General features: G+C 43.0%; 1 protein-coding gene across 1 annotated transcript in view; it reads right to left on the reverse strand.

The window, feature by feature from the left end:
- Window positions 1–24,800, reverse strand: part of SCARB2 (scavenger receptor class B member 2) — a 79,497-nt gene that overhangs the window by 40,288 nt on the left and 14,409 nt on the right. The window contains exons 2-4 of the mRNA XM_025887604.2: window positions 17,873–18,030; window positions 4,020–4,167; window positions 2,714–2,902 (exon numbers count right to left, since the gene is read on the reverse strand). Of these exons, the coding sequence (XP_025743389.1) occupies window positions 2,714–2,902; window positions 4,020–4,167; window positions 17,873–18,030 (495 nt within the window). The remainder of the gene's footprint in view (window positions 1–2,713; window positions 2,903–4,019; window positions 4,168–17,872; window positions 18,031–24,800) is intronic.

Consider the following 24,800-nt stretch of genomic DNA (forward strand, 5'->3'; position numbering starts at 1 on the left):
TGATCCCCACCCCCGCCCCCGAAGGACGGGCTGGACTGGCTGATCTCTCAAAGATGCTTTCCGGCAACTATGATTTTATACACCCAAGAACCCACATCCAGTGGGAGGGGCTGGCACTCTAACACCAAGGAGAACAGAGGCGCCCTAAAATCACAGGGTAAAAATATGCTGATTGGCCCTGCAAGATGCAAATGTGAGCATCTGATATCTAACCAGGTCCCTTCTTCTCAGAAGTTCTGTGCCGATATTCTACATTCACTCATCCTGTTCATTCTCACACCCTGTCCCTCCCCATTAATTGTTTGGCTGTTTCATCATTAGAGTCTTTGAAGGAAAAGTGCTCAATGGCATTCACCAAGATTTCTCTCTTCGTCATGTGTCGTGGAGCAGGTGGGGCAGGCATGCAAGCCTGGTGCATCCGAGGGGAATGCTCGCACAAGATCACCAGGATTCAGGAAAGATTTTCGGCCAGGCTGGGACAGGGGCAGAGGAGTGGGTGCCGAGGGAGGTGTGCCCCCTGCACAGCCTGTCCCGGTCTTTGAATGAATGGCGGCTCAAGTGTGAACTTTTGTGCTGTTGCTAAAGAATCAGTATTTGACCAGAGCAGATGACAAACTGACCAGAAACACTGCCTTTTAACCAACAACACCACAGGTAGTTTATTTGGGTCCCAGATGGAAAGATATACCAGTCATTCATAGGAATTCAGGGTACTCTCTGGAGCCAGTCATGGGGGGAAAGAATAGCGGCTCCCGAAATGCATACTGCGATTTATAGTTTGCAAAGCACTTTTATGGACTTCTCAGCCTTGCAAAACAGCTTTGGAAGCATGGATACGCTCAGCCTCAAGTCACACATGATGAAACCGAGGTTCAGAAATAGCCCCACAGTTATCAAGTGAAAAAGTCAGAACGTAAATCCAGGCCCTCTGTTTCCAGGTCTTACGCTCTATTCCTGGCTTGTGGGAAATCCACTCAACATACTAATCTAACTAAGCAATGGCACAGGGCTTTTTACTAGTGGGGCCCTGTGGAGATACAGTGGTGTCTGCAAGGAGTGGTAAAGGGCAAGGACAGAGAAAGGAAGAAAGAAGTAAATAAATACATAAAACAACACATTCTTGCCTTGGGAAAGCAAAAATGCCAATTTCTTAACCAGTCCATAAATGTGGGTTACATTTTAAAAAGATATAAAAGGATCTTAGTTATAAGTCTGATGAAGTCAATGATGTCAAAACAAAAAAAGCAGGCTATACAATGGAAGTTACCTGAAAAATACTGAGGTCTTAGGAACAGGATCTACTTGGCAGGTGGATGGAAGCCACCGGGACCCAAAGGGCCTTACAGAAAACTTTGCTGGGAACCTGGGTGGCTCAGTCAGCTAAGTGTCTGATTCTTAATTTTGGCTCAGGTCATGATCAAGGAGTCGTGAGATCTGAGCCCTGAGTCGGGCTCTGTGCTGGGCGTGGAGTCTGCTTGAGATTCTCTCTCCCTCTCCCTCTGCCCCTCCCCCCTCTAAAAATATACATTATATAGTATAATAAATATAATTCTTTAAAAAAAGCTTTATTGTCTTTATCTCAGAAGTTCTCCTGAAATTTTTTCGAGAAGGGAGGTCTAGTCACAGTTTAACAAGAAATCAGTGCTTCCTCTGGTCTTGTGGAACCTGGGCTCCAATCAGATGGGATCTTCTAGGGAACATCTATCAAGTCTACTCCCCCAGAGTGAAGGATTCAGGGTCAGCCCAGCCCTATTCCTAGGACCCCCCACCTCTTACATATATCATGTTAAAAACTTTTTTACTATTTTGTCTGGATGGTGTCCAAGTTTTGTATACCCTCGAAGGCACAAATGTATACCATTTGCCACAGACACGGAGGAACATGCTAGGAGATGACAGGGTAAGGGTGAGATTCTTGAGTAGTGACAACCAGAGAATAACTACAAACTTAAAGATGAAGAAATTCATCACAATCTCAGACTCCACCTTTCATCTAACACTTAACTTTTGAGTTTTTGTCATTACCCACATCTCACTATCCATTTTACACAGGTTTTTGTTTTTTATTTTTGTTAGTTTTTTTGGTGGGGGAAGACGGACTTTTAACATTCCTTTTAACTTTAATGCATTTGAAACTCAGGCAGCAATAACATTTGCTTTGAATAATAATTACTCGAAGGCTGAAATTTTTTTATTTCAAGCCAAAGTGAATAACATCTGCAAGGAACCACACAAAATTCCACTTACTAGCATAAGAAATCACAGATGAGCGACACAGAGTTTCAAATCAACCAGTCTCTTTCATGAATGACATGTGTGAAAATGTAACGTGTAGCTACCACCCTTAATGGATTACATGTTCCTATTTAGTTTCTCATTTGTCTCTATCAGGCTGATGTGTGGGTTCAGTGGAGACTTGATGACACTTTCAAAGATCACACCCGATTAATGGCACAGTCACACTCTGTATTTTTCATAGCTGCTCTCATTCAGAGTCAGTGCTAGTAGCATGTTGAAATTGTGGGAGAAGGATTTTTTTTCTAAAAACTAAAACACTTTCTTATTTTTCACAAGCTCTACAAGACATCTAGAATTCCAGGCAATTTTGGTCTTCTTCTGGAAGAAACCCGAAGTGAAGAGAAATCTGGCTTGGAGCGCACCCCCCGCCCCCATCAGCTGAATAAAGAGGTTCTGAAAAGAAAAGTCAACTTACCCCATAGTACAGGCCAAAATAGGGAGAGATCTCTGGCTTGAAAATGTTGATGAGGGACAAGATCTCATCTTTGTAGCCCCAGAGTAGTTCGTCCACGGTGTGGGTCACAAAGAGCGTCTGCTGATAGGCCTTCAACAGGGCCTCGATGAGCTTCCGGAGGAAGCGGACCTGGGCCCATTCCATGGCAGTCTGAGAAGGACAGGCAAGTTCAGATAGAATCCCTGCCCCACTCTCCTACTGCCCCTTTGGCAAAGAGGCTTAAAAGTAAATGTTAAGACTGAATAGCTGCAAAATCAGCCAGAAAGATCCTCCCTGGATGCGTGTGCAAGAACAAGACTCTTCAGTTGTTGTCCTTTCTCAGTATTATATATTGTAAGTTTGAGCTTAGCATTCCCATCTGCAGCTAGCTCTTGAGTTCTCTCCACACTGCCAGTGGAACGAGAAAAACTCTTGTAAATACACTGGCATCTTTAGCCACAAGGTGGCGCCACTGTCCCTGTGATCCAAGCCAGACGCTGGCCCCCTCACTTTAAACCCTGCTGGCGTAGGCAGCAGGGCAAGGTCAAATCTAGGATCTAGTAATTTCTAAGTCCTGGGTCCACCACTGAGTGTCCAGCTCATGTGTCGTCATGGAATGGGAGCCTCAGAGGGGATTGCTGTAGGTGAATAGGAAAGTTTTCTGGGTCTCCGGCATCTTTCTTAGATGGGATTGTCATAACTGAGCCCAGTGAAATCCTGCTAGGCTGTAATCAGCACCCAGTCTCTGCTACTTATTAAGGGGGGGAAAGTCAGTATATATTTGGAGAATTAAAAAATCTAAGGTTGAAATCTAAACTAAGAAGTGGTATGCAAATTCTGTTGCTGGGACCTTCTGAACCAAAACAAGGCGCACATAAATCTTTAAAAAATCATTTGCTATCCACCCCCACCCCCTCAAAAAAATCCTCGGGACATACTTATTTGCACAAGAGCTGATCCTGAACACACAGCAAGAAGCTGTGTGTGTGTGTGTGTGTGTGTGTGGCAGGGGGGAAGAATCCTAAAATTTGCATTATGTCACCATTTGAAAAGATCTTATCTTTGAACCATTGAAAACATCTTTGAAAAGATTATGTCACCATTTGAAAAATCTCAGAAAAAAGTCTTAGATGAACTCTAAGGGAGGGGAGTGTAAACATCTATTTCTATTTTTATATACGTATATTTTTAACATAATAACTCCTAAATGTAAAAACGTAATAGCCTTAACTTAGCTTTTTCCTTTCTTCTAAAATCCACAATAATGACACGAAAAATGCCTACTTACCACCGCAGGAATATTTAATGTTCTAATTAAGTCAACTTTAGGGTCTCCAACAGATTGATTTCGTTCAAAAACATAGGCCTCTTTCCTAACAGCAGATATTGTCGTTCCATTATCTCCAAACTGAATATCTGCTTTGTTTCTGAGTTCCCTAAAAGAAAGAAAAGGATTGTTTGAAATTGGTACCACTTTAAAAAAGCAATACTTGACCTTTCTTTAAGCGTCAAAGTTATTTCCAATACAACATTCCACTATAAGCATTAATGAGAGAGCCTACAGATGCCGACCTCCTAAACACAGGAGACTAAAGTAGAATGTGGGAAGGAAATAAGGCCTCGGATAGTCTTCTCAAAACACTGTCCTTTTCATTCTTTTCCCCTACAACAGAGGAAACATGATGGCCCAGGGTTACCCTGACCAACAAATCAAAGCCAATGAACTCTCCGTGTTACAGTTTGCTCCTGAAAAATTTTCAAACTTTTCAGTTCACAGATTCAGTCTGAATTTCAACCTATTTTCCAAAGTCTTTTTATTTCTTATTTGAATTCAGTTGAAAATCCATTTAACAAAATAAATGACCAAGACTTAGTAAATTAGAGGAGTTTGCTCCTGGTTTTGGTAATATAGCTCAGTTTGGTTCAGGTTCATGCCCCCGATGAAGTATCAAGTTCACAGAAAGTGCCTGGAGCCAGGGCCTCATTAGGGTTGGGGGGGCGGGGGGCACTTGCCTTGCGTGCAAAATACCAGAGGTGTCAGAACACTCTGAAATGAAGGTATATCATATGGCAATGTGTTTTTTTAAGGTCAAAATTAATGGCGAAAACATTCATGATGAACAAAATATCAAATTCTAAATAAAAACAGGGTCTGATAGTTGGTTCATCCAATGGTTTACACTAGTGCTGGCCCTGCCTGGTCCATAGTCGATGTTCATTAAATTCCAGCGTCTACTGCTTCTCTCCCTCTGCTCCTTGCCTTGTCTTCTTCCTGTTCTGTCTAGGGATGAGCTGTCTGACCCGGTAGCCACGTGTCTACTACGCCCTTGAACTGTGACTAATCGGAACTGACATGTGTTGTGACGGTAAAAGACACACCAGATTTCAAAAACAGCACAAAAAAAGGAGTGTAAAATATCTCCTTAATTTTTTATGTTGGTTACCTGCTTTTAAATCATACTACTTTAAATACAATAGGTAAAATAAAAATATATTATTCATATTAATTGCACCTGTTTCTTTTTGCTTTGTTTTCAGATGTGGCTATTGGAAAAATCTTAAATTACGTATGTGGTTCACATTATATTTCTATTGGACAGAGCTAATCAATAAGAGTTTATAATTCTGAGAAAGCTACAGAGGCTACCCCCCACCTCCTCCCAGACCTTTCCTGACCACAGCCACACCCCTTAACACCTATGGAGGGGGCTGTGGGTACCATGTCTTTGGCACTAAACTGCTTAGTGACATCATTTAGATTGTGAAGGGATTATCTTAATGCCTCAGGTAGACTGCAGGCAAGCTAACGAAACCTCAATTTCTCGAATTTTAAAATAACAATAGACAAGCAAATAAACAGACGTATATACAGAGATGTATCAAAATAAGTGTCTTTGCTCTTTATCTAAGCACCAAGCTATGCACAATAAATAAATATCGGAGCCTGCATGGCTCCTCAAAGGATTAACCAAACAATTTTATCTGATTTCATTTAGTCCTTACGGCAAGGCTATGGCCCATACGGAGGTGAGAGTTTCTGCCCCACTGTGTTACAGAAGGGGACACAGGGCACAGACGGGCGTTAGTAACGGAGTCAGTCCTGGCCTCCCTTAGGAGGTGCTTAATAAATATCTGCAGGGGGGCGCCTGGGTGGCTCAGTTGTTAAGCGTCTGCCTTCGACTCAGGTCATGGTCCCAGGGTCCTGGGATCGAGCCCCGCATCGGGCTCCCTGCTCAGCAGGAAGCCTGCTTCTCCCTCTCCCACTCCCCCTGCTTGTGTTCCCTCTCTCGCTGTGTCTCTCTCTGTCAAATAAATAAATAAAAATCTTTTAAAAAATTCTATTAAAAAATTTAAAAATAAATAAATAACAAATAAATTATCTGCAGGATGAAACCCATGAATGCCTCTAACAAATGCCAAATAGGAGAGAGAGAAAACTTACACACACTTCCAGTTACGAGGAATCAGTACAAAACCTGACAGAGGTTGTATGTAGCGTCAAATGCTCGTGCGGTCGGTCAGCAGTTAGCTGCAGACTCTGGCTGTCCGACGCCCATTCATTTCCTTTTCTGCTCAGAGCCCTGGTCTCCTTCCTCTCCTGCACTGGGCAGTGGTGAGGGACCCAAGCTCGACCAGTTCATTCCCTTGGCTTCTGTTCCTGAGCACAGAGCCTCAAGATGGAAAACCCAGTAGAAAGACGGCTTCCTCTGGCAGGGGTGCACATGGCATGTGAGGACCCGTGCACCCCTGTGACCTGGACCTATAAAGTTGCCCCAGATCCTGCCCCTGTCTTCCCAGCTGCCCCAGCTGCCCCTTGGAGTCTGTAACCCACTTTATGGCCTTCAAATAATTTCCCTTTTTATTTAAATTAGCCAGAGATGGTCTGTCTTGCCACCGAAGACCCATATATAGAAACCACAACCCGGTCTTTTGATAGATGAGAAGATGGAGATTCACATAAAGTAGGAGCCCCAGACTCACCAGCAAGTGTCAGGACCAGGTTTGGAATCCTGGTCACCTGACTCCACATCCAAGGTTTTCCTTGACTCTACACATAAGTGAATGCAAAGTGATTTGTTAGAGCTGGAGAAGAGGACCTCAGCCAAGGCTTCTGCCTACGGAGAGGGGCACCCCTCCACCACTGGCTAGTCCCAGAGCCTCCTGCAGGAAGGTGAGGGGGACAGCCTTCTCTAGGTGTAGCTTCTTGTATTTGTGGCCCAGGACCCCACAGTGGTCTGGACGGAGCATTAAGGAACTAGAAATAGAAAAAGTGACCCCAGGGTGAACACCAACTTGCGCTCAGAGAAAGCCGAGCCAAGGAGCCAAGAGCTGGGACACCTCCCCCCCCAACCGCCCCGGTGCAGAAGCCCAGGGTTGAACTCTGCCAAGTTTTCAGACTAGTGATGAAAACTGATAACCTCGCTAAGGCTTTTAACATTTTTTAACTGAACCCAGATGTCACAAACCTAGAGTATGGAATAATTCCAAGCCTGGAGGCTGCTTCATTTATGTTTGTTTATATTTACTGACTCTGAAGATGGCTTTTCAAATTTTTCTTTATTGTTTACCCTGCAAGAACCTAACATTTTAAAGGGAAATTGAGCATGGTGGTTCCAATCACTTTAAGCCCTTGGTAACTTGACTTGGTTTCTCAATAAATTCAAAGGTCAAAGGCAAGGGTTCCCAAACCACAGAAATACTTAATTCCCTTGGCAGGCATGAGGGGACTATGTCAGGTCACTCACAGCTAACCACATGACTTCCTGTAGCCACCAGCCACCCTAAGACATGACTGACATATGGCCTGTGTTCTAACTGAAGGAAGACAGTGCTACTGGCTGTCAGAAGGGGCCTCCCCTCCTCAGAGGCCAAGGGGAGGGATGGTGAGGGGCTCCCTCTTGAAACAGGCTCCTCCTGATGGAGGAAACCTAGAATGTTTCCCCTCCCAAGCCTCTTAGCAGCTGGCAACTGCAGGGAGGTCACCAGGGAAGGAGAGGGATTTTAATAATAATAATACCAACAAGTCTGGTTACCCAAACCTCCCCCACAGCTCCTCAACAGTAGTCAACCAGAAGCAGGGTGGTCTCCTGGGGAACAGCAGACTGAGAGCAAGAAGTGAGCCATTACTGCTCTATAGATCCAACAACACTAAAGAAACTTCCAGAAAGAGACAGAAGAGTTAAAAAAAAATGGCAAAGCAAATCTTATGCCTAGACAATTAATTAAGGAACTGTAGTTGAAGTGCCTGGTCCTTAGTAGATGCTAATAAATCTTACTGATGTTCAAGGCCCCAGGACATCACAGGCTCAGATTATGGCTTACTGTTTTGTTTTATAAAGATTTTATTTATTTCACAGAAAGACAGAGAGCACAAGCAGGGGGGAGCGGCAGAGGGAGAGAGAGAAGTGGAGCCTGATGCAGGGCTCGATCCCAGGACCCTGGGATCATGACCTGAGCTGAAGGCAGACACTTAACTGACTGAGCCACCCAGGTGCCCCTGGCTTACTTTTTCAATCACAGTGATGGCCCTAGACATTAATAAAAGGTTGAGTTATACACCATGAACTACTTAATTAGGCAGGAAAATACAAGACTGATTTTAGAGCTATTTCATTTAAAATTATTTTTGGTTAAAACAGTTATTACTTTTTTTTTTTTAAAGATTTTATTTATTTGACAGAGTGAGAGACAGCGAGAGGGAACACAAGCAGGGGGAGTGGGAGAGGGAGAAGCAGGCTTCCCGCCGAGCAGGGAGCCCAATGCGGGGCTCAGTCCCAGGACCCTGGGACCATGACCTGAGTCGAAGGTAGACGCTTAACGACTGAGCCACCCAGGCGCCCAACAGTTATTACTTTTTAAAACAAACAAGTTTTTAAACTCCTGAATGATTAAATAAAATCTTACCATCACAGAAGGCAACCAATAGCCTGAGATAAGGAAACCAAAAGAAATAACTTTAATTAGCTGGAAAATTAACATCTACGCAATATCTAATTCCTCAGAGCTGCTGGATAAATTAGCTACATGTAGGACTGTCATATAATCCTCATTTTTCAGCCATTCAGGCTCTCCACCCAGCCACTGCTGTCTGCTGAGAACTACTGTCAGAAGTCACGAGCATGCTGGGTGGAGCACGGGTGCTGACTGCCAGGCTGTGCATTCGACCCTGGCTTCCTCAGTTACTAGCTCTGTGACTCAGAAGTTACTCCTTGATTCTGTGCCTCAGTTTCCTCACCTCTAAAATGGAGATAATAAGATGCCTTCTTTGTAGGGTTGTTGTGAGCATTAAATCCACATGGGCTTATAATCCAGTTAGAATACTGCCTGGCACATACTAAGTGTTTAGGAAGCATTAGTTACTAATACCATGTGCAAGCGGGTTTGTGCAAAGCTCTCAAGATGGAGAGATGTAAAGATCTGGTTCCTGTTTGCAAGAACTCCACAGTACGGCATAGGAGGACTGCCGTTCCAACACCATTTCACATGTGGAAAGTGCTCTGATGCTGACTCAAGGCGCTAGCCGGATACCCAAAGGAGGGAGGGATGGCCACTGGAATGGGAGTCCTGAGGTTGGCATCGTGCAGGAGCGGGTTCTGGGAGGGGGAGGCTTCTCCCAGGTGGGAGAGGGGAGGGGCTTCCAAACAGAGGCAGAGAGAGCACAGCATGAACCGTAGGATGGGTTTCCTAAATGGAGTTGGGAGAAAACTGTGGTCCCATGGAGGAGGACACACTACAGAGGGGCTTCAGGAAGAGCAGCCTGCAGCTCCGGGCCAGGTAGGCTGAAGAGCCATGTCGGAGAAGTGAAGTCACAGAGTGGACGGGACTGCCAAGGAAGAAAGGGCAGAGCAAAGGAAGCGGCCCAAAGGCAGGGTGCTGTAGGGCTTCAGAACGAACTGACTCCGGATGTGCCACTTGGGCATGTTGATTATTTTGCGCTGAAAAAAATCACGGCCCAAACCACTGAGGAAGAAATTTTGGCCTCATGCTAACTGCCTTAAAGAATTTAGATAGAGAACCTGCTCCAGGGAGAGAGCCATCACCACAAATTCACATTAGAATATGAACTAGACGGGTGCCTGGGTGGCTCAGTTGGTTAAGCGACTGCCTTCGGCTCAGGTCATGATCCTGGAGTCCCGGGATCGAGTCCCGCGTCGGGCTCCCTGCTCAGCGGGGAGTCTGCCTCTCCCTCTGACCTTCTTCCCTCTCATGCTCTCTCTCTACCATTCTCTCTCTCTCTCAGTAAATAAATAAAAGTCTTAAAAAAGAAAAAAGAATATGAACTAGGCATGGTAGACAGGGAGACATCTAGCAAGGTCTCTGACCAAAGTCCTTTATTGGCCTTGTAAACATTCAACCAAAAATTTACTCTTCTTCATCTTCCCGTGAATTGCTTTCCTTCCTTTTGAAGTCCCAGACTCCCATCCTCTTCTCCTTAGCTCAGGATGACATATACACCCTCACTTTGCCTGACTGTCTTTGGAATCTCATGCTTACATGGGTTTCTTGTGGGTAATTAAATTTGATTTTCTCCTGTTAATCTTTGTCTCATGTCAATTTAATTCTTAGACCAACTAGAAGAACCCTGAAGGGCAGAAGAATATTTTCCATTCCCAACAGTGCTGAGTAGCACCTGTATTTAACTTTCTGTTACCACTGCCCTGTCAACCAAGAGAAAGACTGAAAAACCTACAGCCCAAAGCAGAATACTGACAAAAAGCTGGGGATGGGGGACAGTCAGCAGGGAGAACACCACCTGCATTTGTTGGGGGTGTGCAAGAAACAGTTTCCTTCCTGAAGATGGAAATGGTCCCCCATCCTTGAATCGTTACTCCGACCCAACTATCTCCTGCAGGTAAGTCAGCCAGGGCTGCCATGTACATTTAAAACTCACAAGTACCTGGTCACCACCTTTTGTACAAGATAAGAAAGGGGGGCAGGAGGGATCGTTTTCTATTTTTCTTACTTTCAAGCAGTTAGATTTAAAAAAAAAACTAATTTATCTAAAGCCACTTCTGTTTCTATCCTGAGAAAAAAATGTGATATCAGAGAAGAGTTTGAGTAAGGGTTAGAGAAAGAGATAAGTATTCTCTTATAATGAAACAATAACCATGGCATTTCTAAATTTTCTATCATCTCTTTGACATTAAAAAAAAATGTATACAGCTCGTCTTGGAGATGAGTAAATGATCAAAGGGCTTTAATAGGGCAGAATTCAAAAGTTTAAACCAAGTTCCTACCTTTCCTAAATTGTAAGGAGATAATTGGATCCCTGAGAAATTAAATGTAAAACAACAGAACTACAAGAAAATAGACTTGCATATCAAACCTTTGAAGGGAATAGGACTTTTAAAGCTCAGAAATGGGGAGAATGGTCATTCCATGTGGTAATCAAAGAATGAAAGGAGAGCTGACCAAGAAGAAGGGAATGGTTAAGCAAAGTGTTGTAATACATTCACTCTAGCTCCTTAAGATTATCAACATTAAAATGTATTTGTATAAAGACTGAACCCAAGATGTTGAGTTAACAAATGCTTGATGGTTCTACCCTAAGGAAACTCTGGTTAACTGGATTGATTTAGGAGTTTGTTTTGCAGAAGTTGACTCATTACCAGTAAGAGTAGCCGAGACTGTCTGGAACAAATGGGGAAGAATTTCTGTAGTTGGGCAGAAAGGACCAACAGTGAATGAAAGTAACCTCTGTGATGACACACCCTGAGATCTGCCTCTCCCCTGCATATCATGCTTCCACTGCATTTATTGAACATGGAGCCCAGGAAGAGACATGATTCCTGAATGCACACACATGCTCAGAAAAGGAGGACACCTCCTTTCTCCCTATATCCAGTCAGCATATTCCATTCAACGTATATACCCGACATTCTGACCCCTTATCCTTAAACACATGCAACCCAAACCCTTTGGGGAGGCAGATTTGAGGCCTCCCCTCCCCTTGTCTCTCCGTTTGGATGCCTCTCCAATAAACCCCCTCCTTGCTGCACATTCCCGGTCTGGGTGACCAGCTTTCCTGCGTGCTGGGCATATGAACTTGGGTTCGGTTACATGACAAAGACATAAGATGGGGAAATACCTACAATGTAATATTAAATGAACAGAATAGACATATTATGTATATACATGCATATCATATGTAGATATATAGTATGATAACCACGTAAAAGTCAAACTCACCCACGGAAAAATGGCTGAGAAGATACCCACTAAAATATTAGCATTGGTTATCTCTGAGACAGTGTAATCATGGATAGTAGCAGTTTGCCGTATTCTCCTTTACTCTATTTTCAAGTTTATCTTTACTGCTTATATATGTTATTTTTATAATGTGAAACCCAGTAAAACAACCCTCATTTAAAATAGTCAGGAGGCCAGAAGGGGGAGCTCTTACACCTTACCAACTCATCCTCAGTTGCAGACTGCAACCAAAACAATTTCTCCTTGCCAGGAACAAGCTCAGCCAATAAGAAACCATCACCACTCTGAATTCTCATTTTTCCAACAGCCCCTCCCAACTTCCTCCTTTTCTCTACAAAATAACGTTCTTCTCTTTTGATCTTCAGACTTGCCTTTGGTTTGCTATGGCTTGCAGGTCCTGAATTGTAATTCCTCTGCTATTCCCGAATAAACCCATTTTGCTGGTAAAATAACTGGCTCTTTTATTTTTAAGGTCAACAATATAAGACACAGTTTATACTTTTAAAGGTAATGCTACATATGACATTGTATATATTGATTATTTCATAATCCAGTACTACTTAATGGTCAATGAATAGTAAAAATACTCTTAAGAGATATTTATCCCTGACGTCTTTTCCTTTACTATCAAAACAGTAATATGAGCCTAAGAAAGAAATTTATCCAAACCGCAAAACTAAGAAACTCAAATGGGAGATATTTTAAACGGGGTACCGTAAATTTTGCAAGTATGTCTTAGAAATATGAGAGTTAGTTGAAAGAGCCCTTGGACAAACTGATTTTTCTTTTTAATTCTTGATATGTTAAATAGTAGGGAAAAAAGAAAAAGAAATCTGACAAAATGAAAAAAAGATCTCCAGAAGCTTGCAGAAGCCAGAGCACATCATAAATTGGATACACATTTTAGGCAAATATGTCAGTAAGCGACAAGATCATGAGGCCAATTAGCTTTGTGCTAACAGGCCCGGTCCAGGGCTGCTCAAACCACAGCTTTATACAAATGTAAATAACGCACGACATTCCTTAAACCAGACTGACTGGTTTGTATCTAAGGGTGGAACTGCCATCATCTTTTTCCAAAAACATTAATACACTGAACTTACCAGTATGTGAAAGTTTGGGGGAACATGCCACTGTAAATTGTATGTCCAATTAATCAGGGCATGTCCTTTCCCCCTTCTCAAAAATTTCCCACCAGCAAGACCAATCCACACTGACCAGTGGGAGGCCAGCATGCCTTCCCCTTCCTTTGCCCCAGGCCCTTGTGGACCCAATCAAGTCAGCTGACTCAGTTGGGAGGGAACCCATGGAACTATCTAGCACTGGGGCAGGAGTTACTGGAATGTTCTGTCTGTCTTGCCTAAACAATAGCATAATTAAATCACGAGTGGTAGAAATCAGATCCACTAGATGACTGCAAAAGGCTCACTGGAAGGGCCACAAGTGTTACTAAAAAGCCATGTTGTTCTGCAAATTCCAGCTCACAACCCACTCAACCCTGCCAGGAAGGTTCTGCAGTTTGCACTGTGCACGTGAGCGTCTGTTCCTAAACAAAGGCATTCATTTTCAAGACCCTATTCCTCTTTCTTGAACCTATCCTTGGCTCCTGGGCTTCCCTGATTAAGTCCTGTGGTTCCAGCTGAGCTACCTGTGTTCTGCGGATTTCCACAATTTCTCCTCTTGTGTCCCTATGGATTTAAACCACGGCTGAGGATGTTTCATTCACTTGTTTCACAAATATTCACCGGCCACTGGATAGTCCAGTACGAAAGACTTCGTTTCTGCCCCTCCTTGAGCTTTCAGTACACTGGGAAGAAAGACAGATATGTAACCAATTGTTAAAATGCATTTAGTCAGTTTGTAACAGACACACATACCAGGGAGAGCTCATCCAAAGTCAGGGAAAGTTTCAGGAAGAGGCACCATTTGAGCTGAGAGAGGCAGTGGTGAGTTCATTCTTTTATTTTTTTATTTTTTAAGATTTTATTTATTTATTTGACAGAGAGAGAGAGAGAGAGCACAAGCAGGGGGGAGCGGCAGGTAGAGGGAGAAGCAGGCTCCCCACTGAGCAAGGAGCCCAATGCGGGACTCAATCCCAGGACCCTGGGATCATGACCTGAGCTGAAGGCAGACACTCAACCCACAGAGCCACCCAGGCATCCTGGTGAGTTCATTCTTGACTGAGGGAACAGCTCGAAATGGCAGAGCACTGTCCGGGGACCAAACAACCAACTGGAATACAGTTAGAACTGTGCTGTCCAACATGGTAGCCACCAGCCCCATGTGGCTGTATTATACACTCGAAACTTGGCTAGTCCAAAATTAGATGTGTTATGGATTTGAAAGACTTAGTATTTTATAAAAAAAAAAAAAAAGGATGTGAAGCATTTCATTAATAATTCTGGATATTGATTACATGTTGAAAGGACACTGTTTGGGATACTTATTGGGGTAAATAAAATACTAAAATTAATTTCACCTTTTTAAAATGTGACTCCTAGAACATTTTCAACTAACATATGTGGCTTAGAGTTAATTTCTATTGGATAGCTCTGGTCAGAGTATAAAAGCCTAGGTTGAGAGTGCCAAAAAATTAAATTAAAATTAAAATAAAACAAAGAAGCTAGACATAGAAAAGGAGCCAGATTGCTCATGCCTGGAACATCACACAGGAAGAGTCTCTAGGGCCCTGAGCAGGGAAGGGAAGGAAATGGCAGATTTCCCTTTGGGAAATCATCTTTGGCAGTGGAACGGAAGAGAAACCAGGGCAGGGAGAAAAACCAGAGGAAGGAAATATGAAGCAATCAGTGAGTGACCAACCTGCCTTCCAAACGCCTGGATCTGCTCTCAGGACCCTTCATCTATGCCATTGGCCATTGGCCCCCACAGCAGTCTGATCAAGTCTATGGACCCTTTCTCAGATAAATGTTTTTACATACAGAGACTAAAATACTCAGGATTACAAAGGAAGCCAATTACTGAAATACAGGTATCATTTTAAAAATCTGTGATATGGTAATATACACACTTCTTTATTGACACTTTAAATAAGATGCAGCTGCAAGTCTAACAGTTACTGTAATTTTGAGACATTTCTGAAAATGAACGATATCTTGAGCAACATCTATCATGAGACACAACAATATCTGTGTTTCCACTGGTGATGAAGCCACGGGTACTGCTTACATCACTGCAGTTTGTTGCCTACATTTATACTCAAAGGACATTCTAAATTTTAGTGAATGGTTATTGAAGATAAATTATAATTTTTTTCCCCACCTAAGTCACAGACCACCTTGGATTCTATCCATGGGCCTTAGGGATCCGTGGACCCAGGGTTAAGAACCCCTAGCAAGATGTTCTGGGGCTTTTGTCAGGAGTAAGTCTTGGTCCCTCTAAAACGGGAACATGGAGGGAGTTTGGTTAACAGTCAGACACTGCTTTACTTCTAGGATTTATTTATTTTTTATTTTTATTTTTTTTAAGATTTTATTTATTTGAGAGAGAGAGAATGAGAGATAGGGAGCCCGAGAGGGAAGAGGGTCAGAGGGAGAAGCAGACTCCCTGCTGAGCAGGGAGCCCGACAGGGGACTCGATCCCGGGACTCCAGGATCATGACCTGAGCCGAAGGCAGTCGCTTAACCAACTGAGCCACCCAGGCGCCCTACTTCTAGGATTTATTTATCCCCGTGACCACACCTACAATAGCACATTAAGCCGGCGGACACAATGGCCTGGAAGACATTTTAATGGAATATTAGTTTTTTTCTGGGTTATGATTACAACGCATCTCTTTTTCTCAAAAGAGGATAATGACCATAGGAACAGGTCCAGGAGACTCCGAGGGCAAATTGTTTTCCTTAGTTCTCAGGTGAGTTCATTCTTACGTGGAGGCAGTCTCCCCCCACCCAAAAAATTTTAGTGAAAAAACAAACAGCAAAAAAACAAATACTGTATGGTTCCGTTCATACAAGGTATCTAAGACAGTCCAATTCATAGAAACAAAGTAGAATGGTGGTTACTAGGAGCTAGGGGGCAAGGGGAGGGGAGTTATTTAATGGTTACAGAGTGTCTGTTTTGTAAGATGAAAGAGTTCTAGAGATTTGTTGCACAACAATGTAAAAACATACTTAACAGTACTGAACTGTACACTTAAAAATGGTTACCCATTTTATATTGCTTTCTTTTAATCTCAATAGAAAATGGTTAAAATTGCAAAACAAAAAAGCAGATAAACAGGACATTCAGATCCTAATTTTAGTTCAACTTCTAAATATCCCTGAGCAGGCTAGCCACAAACACAGATCTGCTCTACCCTGCACATAGTTTCTGTAGGCATTAAACCCATACAAAACTTTGCTTTTAAAAATAAAGACCCAAGTATTTATTTAAAATTCCTTTATATGACAACAAAGTTCATCTTTACAAATCTGGATATTGGTTTATATAGACTAAAACAATCCGCTAAGACAAATAATAATATCAAACACTCAATTAGCACTAAGTATGTGCTAGGCATTCATCTAAGCACTTTTTAAATACTGACTCATTGGCTCATTTAATTCCGATCACAATCCTGGGTTGGGTGTCCTATTTTTATCTCCAGGTAAGGAAACAGAGACACAGAAAACTAGTAAGTGGTTGAGGTGAGATTCAAAACAGGTAATTCAACTCCAGAGCTAGACCATGAACACCTGAGGCAGGGATCAAGATTTTTTTTTTTAAAGATTCAATCTATATATTTATTTAAGAGAGAGCGAGAACGTGTGCACGCACACATATATAGCAGGAAGCAGAGGGGCAGGGAAAGACTCTCAAGCCGACTCCCCGCTGAGTGCAGAGCTTGACCAGGGGCTCAGTCTCAGGACCCTGAGTGCATGACCTGAGCTGAAACCAAGAGTCGGTCACTTAACCGACTGAGCCACCCAGATGCCCCATGGGACCAAGATTTTTATCTCTGAATTCTTGGAAGGGAATAGCGCTGATTTATAATATGAATTAGTCAGCAACCATTTATTGAGCAATAGATTACAACAGAATTGTGAGGCATTTTTACCATTTAGCAGTTCTATACAAAAAAAGATCTTGCTGTCTGCTTCTTCTACTGTTGTTTTTGTTTTTGTTTTTGTTTTTTTAGTTTATTTTTTTGGTAATCTCTACACCCAACTTGGGGCTTGAACTCATAACCCTAAGATCAAGAGTTGCACGCTCCTCCAACTGAGTGAGCTAGGTGCCCCCCTCTAGTTTTTCTTAAACTAGGTAAGGAGAAATTTTGTTGGAAAGATTATTGGGGGTGGGTGGGTGGGAGAGGTGGGTACTGCAACAACAGGGAAAATGCTCTGATCATAAGATTCCTGAGCACCTCCCTCTACTAATCTTCTAAAAAATGATTAAAGTGATTCTCCTACCTCCCCCGTGTTTGGAATTGGTCATCCCTGCCAAAGGCTCTAACGTACCCTGCCACTTAGTTATCTCTCATAGCCAGGAGGGGTGGGGAAAAGGAGTGAATAAGAAACAGAAAGGCCTGTCTACAAACAACAAATTGTAGGACCTGGTCTAAAACAGTATGTGGGGGACGGAAATAGAGGAAGGCCCTATAAGTCATTTAAGAGAATCAAGGGGTAACCTTAAAAGGGTTGGGGGTAGGGAACAGCTCTTCATGGCTCAAAATCACGTACAGCCAACTCAGGAGGAAGCAGCTGCATTTCTAAATATAACAGGCTGAGACTGGCCCTACTCCACAGAGCCATTCTCTGTTGAGGTGTCACAGGTGTGTGCCAACCATCAGCAACATTTCAGACAGATGTCACCCAAACATGTGCTCCCCACCCAACGCACAAAGGATGCTCGTGGGAAGAGAGGTGGACTCAGCCCACAGTGGGGTCACTCCATATTTTTGGTTGGTATGGCAGGGAGGTGGTCAGGACTCACCTGTAGGTATATGGCCCCACTTCTTCTAACCGAGGGGTCTCCCCTCTGAGGATCTCCTCTGGATTGGTGACATTGAAGAAATAGAACTGGGCATACACAGGCACAGGGGCCTTCTTCCAGGAGTCAAAGGTCTCGGAACCATTCCTTAACACAATATTCTAGGGGAAAAAAACCAAAAGGAGATTGTGTGAGGCTGTTGGCTTTGAACACAGAGGCAGAGAGAGGGACACTCCCTGCTCCGACCTCCTGGCTCACTGTTTCCATAGGCATTCAACTGCGGTCCTTAGGGTGGAGGGCCAAGCCTTAGGTCAATATGAAGTCCACAGCCCTATTAAGCCATAAAAGGTCTTCATGGGTAGAAATGGTGTCACCAAAACCAAGGTCACAGATTGAGTACCCAAAAGGCTCTATTGACTTTGTTATGAAGATGGTACAGCTGCTGTGGAGGCCATTCTGAGAAGCACTGAACACCCCCAGCTTGCCCCCATGGTAGAACAACAAGGTGACAGGCCCGAGAAGGCTGGATTTGGTCCTTCCACGTGAAGTAGAACCACACCCATCCTTACCACCTCCTGCAGCAGGGGCTTCACAGGAATTTTCTCATTCAGTCCCTAACAAACCCATAACATAGAGATGCCTATCCCTGTTTTAAAGATGAGGAAGCTGAGCCTCACTGATGTTAAGTGCTTGGGGTTCTTTATCTACAACCCTTCCTTCATTTCCCACCTTTACTATGTGTTATGGGCCCCCTCCCAAACTCATATATTGAAATCCTAGTGCCAAGTACCTCAGAATGTGACTGCATTTGGAGGCAGTCTTTAAAGAGAAATTTAAGGTTCAATGGTATCATTCAGGTGGGCTATAATCCAACATGATTGATGTCCTTATAAGACAGAGAGCTTAGGACTAAATACACACAAAGGAAAGACCATGTGGAGACAGAGGAAGAAGACAACCCTGACAAGCCAAGGAGAGAGGCCTCAGAAGAAATCAACCTTGACCATACCCTCATCTCAAGACTTATAGTATCTAAAACTGTGAGAAAATGAACTTTCCTTGTTCAAGTCTGTGGTATCTGTTATGGCAGCCCTAACAAACTAATACTCCTTGGTCCCCCCATGGGAGGAGTATTCTTCTCCACCCTATTGACTCCAGGCTTGGCCAAGTGACTTGATTTGACCAATGAAATGTGGGTGGGATGGCAATGCCCCAATTTTGAGCTCAGGCCTTAGAAAGCATGGCTGGTTTCCACCAATCACCCTTTGCCAAGAGAAGAGCATGCTTCAGGTAGCTGTGGATCCTTCAGCCAAGACCCTAAAATGGTGATGTGTGGACTAGACATGAAGCCTGGAGTCCAGCCTAGTTCAGCTGAGCCAGCCAAGCTCAAACTTCAGCCACCCTGCACACCACGAGTGTGAAATAAATGTCACTGTTATGAGACACTGAGACTTGGAAATTGTCTGTTATGCAGCACTGCGAGGGAAGCCCGATTAATCTAGCGCTCAAGGTTAAGAGACAGAAACTTACTTTGTAGTAGCCTCAATCATCCTCAACTTGTTAGTGGGGAAAAATCTGCATTTTTTAGGGTATTGAAGTACCCAAGAAAGATAAAGGGATAGACTGAGAATAAACAACCCAAAGTATGAACAGTCATTAACTCTTGAGTGTTGGGAATCTGGATCATTGTTATTTCCGCCTTTATGAGTTTTGGTATTCTCCAACTTTTTTATAACTGATGAAGAAATGAATGTTGAAAACATTTTTAAAAGAAAATCAAATGAGGAAAACAATTTTAAAAAGAAAACCAAAAGAGGAAAATGGGATTGACTGGTACAGACAACGTAAGGCCAGTGGTGAAACAGTAAGACTACGGGGTAAAAAGAAGCATCCTCTGAGGTCATCTCTCGCAGTGAGGCTCTGAGTGACAACAGAGAAAGGGACCGGCTTCAAAACATGTCCGATACTACACGCTAAAAGGTACTGTGATGCAGCACACAACAGAATGTCACATGTTAGTAGTCTAGGCCTCTGATTTAATAGAAGGAATCTTGCAAGGGAACTTGATATGGCTCTATTATTGAATAGAAAATATCTCAAGAATCTCTGCAGGGAAAAACAAAGTGGCTCTGAGATAAATGAATGCAGAAAACCTAAGCTCTTCGAAGTCAAGCTAGTGATCCGGAGGGCTGAATGTAAATTTACATCCACGAGTTGGCCATGCCATAGAACTAGGGATTATTTGTGGTTTGGCCTCTGCTCAAAATGTCTAATTGTCAGATTTCTCTTCAAACAACACATCATTGAAATATTTTTGGCCTTTACTATCAGTACTGATTTTCTGAGATGAGATCAGATTGACAAGACAGAAAAATTTAAAGACAAACCATGAAACTCCTTTCCTCCAACTTTCCGGATTCAGCTCAGACTCTCCTGGGTGAAGCCCTCCCCACCCACCCTGCATGCATGGGTCTTCCTCTGCCCAGCACCTGAGCAGCTGAATCACTAATTTCAGGCATTTGTGTTTGTTGGTTTTTTTTTCCTAGGCAAAGAACTTTATTAACCTTGTTTCAAACTTTATTCCCAGGCTTCTTCAGCTTAATTAGCTGCAAAGAATGGATTGTGTATAAGCAAAAACTAAAGAGAGCTACAGTGTCCAATGGGCTTGGACTTAAAAATATTAGAGATCTAGATTTTATCAGATCCATGAACAAAATTTTAAAAAGCAGTCATAATATAAAATAGCTGCTCCCAGTAACTTCTTCAAGTTTTATCTTCTTCAGAAGTTGACTAAGTTCAGTTTGCTTCATTCTTGAAAGCTTCATCAAAATTCTCCACAAGATCTGGAACTTCATCATCATCATCCTCTCCGGTAGCAAGTGGTGCTTTTCCATCCACAGATTGTTTGGGCAGAGCTTCAGCCAGTCTTCTTAAACTAGTCAGACTGTCTGCACCAAGTTGGTTTAAGATACTGGGTAGCATTTCTGTCAGCCACTTTGTCTCAGCATGGCCTGTAATGGTGAAAGTGTTTGCTGCTAGCAATGCCTGAACTTTGGGGTTGCTAACGTGGATCCCTCGTCCTTGGTTTGTGAACACATTCACTTCTTCAATACCAGAGATATTGTTTACCCCTAACTTCTTTAAGGAGAACTGAAGTTTTTTATCATCTGCTGGAGTCGTTCTATGAACCACTTCTTCTTTCCACGAGCAGTTCCTTTCCCACCAGTGCGCACTTGTGCTTGCAGTTTGGTGAGTTTCTCCTGGTTCATGATAGTTTCTTTCATTTTGTTGGTGCAGAAATGGGACCGCGCGGGGCAATAGGGTTGGCGCTCAGGGGTCTGGGGCGGACCAGCTGAGATTAGGTGCACACACGCGGGCATGCATGATAGCAGGTAATTTCTGGCGTTTTTTAAGAAGCTTGTGATCTTTTATCTTATCTCCTATCTTAGTTATCTGAAGAGGAGCAGGAGAGAGAGTCAAGCTCAGAAAGTGAGAGAACAGCAGAACTGGAAAGGTCCTGAGGTTGACAAGAGAGAACTCAGGGGCTCCGGAATGGTAAGGGGGTGTGTTGAGGGTCAGAGCTGGCGCTGGAATCCTGTGTGGCTCTTCTCTACCCTCCGACCCTACTTCTGCATATAACATTTAAAAAAAAATGGGTAGAAATATACTACCCATTTTTTTTTCTTTTTAAATCTTTATTTCAACATAACTATGCTTGCAGAAATACACTCATATTGGTTAACAGAATGAAATTTAAGTTTAACTTATCCTGCACAACTAGGATCAAAAACTTGGTACCTAGTTTAAATTATACTACACATTTAGTGGTACAAGTTATATGGTAGAGTTTCTCCACCGTAAAGTATACATGTAGCTTCAAGAAACAGCTTAGTAACATGAATTTAACCTACCTAAAGCTAATACATTAACTATGAGAAATCTAACGTATAAATAATAATTTGTCTTCTAGAGGATTTTGAAGGTCCAAAGATATTTTTTAAGTTGTCTGACTTCATTAAAATAAGGACCTCTTTTTCTTGTCCATAAACTTCCAGAATAGGGCAAGGCAATGACGTCCTCTCCTCTATGAATTCCTTGAGTATTCCCCTTTCATTGGATGCACCATCCCTTCTTCTGAACGCCATAACACATTACATTGGAATTTCTTAGGGAAAACGTCGTCAGGACAGAAAACATCTTCTAAAGATCAGAGTTAACAGGAATCAACATGAAGCAGGCCATACCAGCAACCAAAAATGAGGACAGTGCATCTACTCAATATGGTAATATATGAGGTTAACTGTTGGCTTTTTCAAACAGAAGGTGCTGACCTACAAAGAAAGGGTCTGTTTTTTTTCCCTTTGATCTTCCCCACAGTGTCTAGAACGATGCAGTTCTTGGAGAAATATCTGTTCAATCAACAAAATATAGTACCAGAATACTTGGGCATGGGGCGCCTGGGTGGCTCAGTCGTTAAGCATCTGCCTTCAGCTCAGGTCATGATCTCAGGGTCCTGGGATCGAGTCCTGCATCAGGCTCCCTGCTCAGTGGGGAGTCTGCTTCTCCATCTCCCTTTGCCACTCCCCCTACTTGTGCCCTCTCTCTCTCTGACAAATAAATACATAAAATCTTTAAAAAAAGAGAGAGAGAGAGAGAGAGAGAACACTTAGACACTAGCTTCTACCAACTTCGCTTGTAAGATGCTGGGCAAGAACTTTTTTCTTTTCTTTTTCTTTTTTTTCTTTTTTGAGAGAGAGAGAGCATCAGCACAGAGCCCAACACAGGGCCTGATCCCGTCACCCTGAGATCATGACCTGAGCTGAAATCAAGAGTCGGACCCGGCAAGGACTGCGCCACCATATGGAGTACTTGATAGGAGGCCTTTGGAGAGTCGCCGAAGAAAGGCGTGGGCGGTCACATGCAAAGTCACAGTGCCAGATCTTGCGAGAGCAGCTCCCAAGCCACAAATCCAGGGAAACTTTAAAGTGAACCCAGAGGAGGTGGTTGCTCACTGGCCATTTTAGTCCCTTTCAGATACGAGAAAGCAATAGCTTCATTAGGATCACATAAACATGGGAAATCTAGCACCTATCAGTTTGTGCATCTTATCAGTAAGCCAGCACCCTAAAGAGCTAAGTGCAGCCAGTTCCTTTTGTGGGTGGAAAAAAAAATCTGTGTTCCTCCATGACCCTTCTTCCCAACAACTATGTGAAGCAGTTCTATACCCTTGGTTTTCTTGCAAAGCATAGAACCACGAATGCAAATCATCAAAACACTGTGTATGTGCTAGGCATTGTCAGAGATACCCATTCCAGAAGATTGCCCTCTATTTAGGGAAATACTGACACACACATGCAGGTTAATCCACAATATAAGGTAGTATGTGATATATGGTCAATATAGGCCAGAAAATGGTCTCAACAGTGTTCAGAGAATGGGTTCTAAGAACTGAGATGGAGAAAGGCAGTCCTTAAAGTGAGCCAGGGAGAATGAATAAAAGTTTAGCAAGCAGAGGGAGGTCATGAGGGTGGACATCTTATGGACAGCCAGGGTCGATCCCACTATCTTCTCTGTCTTGGCAGAGTGGGCCCTTCCTCTCTGCTTTCCAGGTCCACCTCTCTTGGAACCCTCCACTTGATCAGAAAGATGGTGGATGTGGAGAATGAGACAATGAAACATACAGAGATGGGGCAGTAGCAGGTGTGACTATGTGTGGATTTTATAAGGAGCAGGGAGATTCATTTAGTGAGAAAGGTTAGGGCCATAGGAGCCTAGATTTAATCTGATAGGCAATGGGGAGCCATAGAAGGTTTTTGAGCTGCAGAGCATTATCAAGAGCCAGGCACTATATTGCCCTTTTTCTCAGTTCATTCCCTGAATGGCCTACAAAGTGAAAATCATTTTCCCTGTTTTACACTTCAAGAGACCAAAGCTCAAAGGTTAGGAGAATGCCTAAGGTTTGCAAGGTGGAGTCGGCCTTCCACCCCAGGGCTCACTCCAAACCTGAACTCCTGGCATTGTTGAATTTACCAGAGCCTCACATTCCTGGAAAACAGTAAATGGTTCAGGAACCCCCATTCTGTGTTCCAGGAAATGGCTTACTGCAAAGAAACACCTTCCCCATATAACTTAGATAAAGTTCCCCCCATTGTGTACCCCCCATTTACCTGACCAGGCCAGACACAGACCCTCCACATTCCCATTTTTTGCCTACTAACCAATCACTTGAACCACACATTCCCACTGATTGACGGGAACAAAATGCCTATGAATGCACAGCATGGTGACTATAGTTAATAATACTTTATTGTATACTTGAAATTTGCTGAGAGAATAGATCTCAAGTGTTCTCACCACAGACACACACACACACACACACACACACACACACACAAAGGCAACTATGTGAAGTGGTGGATATGTTAATTAGTATGATTATAATAATCATTTCACAATGTATATGTTATTCAAAACAGGTTGTACACCTTAAATGTATACAGTTTAAAAACATTTTCTTAATTTGGGTGTAGCTGACACACAGTGTTACATTAGTTTCAGGTGCACAACACAGTGATTCAGGAAATTTATACATGCTGTGCTCACCACAGTGGAGCCGCCGCCGTCTGCCACCCTCCAGTATTATTACAATACCACTGACTATAGTCCCTATGTTGGGCCTTTCATCCCCGGGACTTACTCATTCCAGAACTGGAAGCCTGTACCTCCCACTCCCCTTCGCTTATTTTGTTTTCCAGCACCATACATAAAAGTGAACTCAAAATGGATGAAAGACCTTTAAATGTGAGACCTAAAGTCATAAAAATCCTAAAAGAGAGAGAACAGGCAGTAATTTCTCTGACATCAGCCAAAGCAAACATTTTTCTCAATATGTCTCCTCACGCAAGGGGAACGAAAGCAAAAATAAACTATT

The sequence above is a fragment of the Callorhinus ursinus genome, unplaced genomic scaffold (genome assembly GCF_003265705.2).
Source record: "Callorhinus ursinus isolate GAN/ISIS: 27379988/994484 unplaced genomic scaffold, GSC_fseal_2.0 scaffold4, whole genome shotgun sequence".
Lineage (NCBI taxonomy): Eukaryota > Metazoa > Chordata > Mammalia > Carnivora > Otariidae > Callorhinus > Callorhinus ursinus.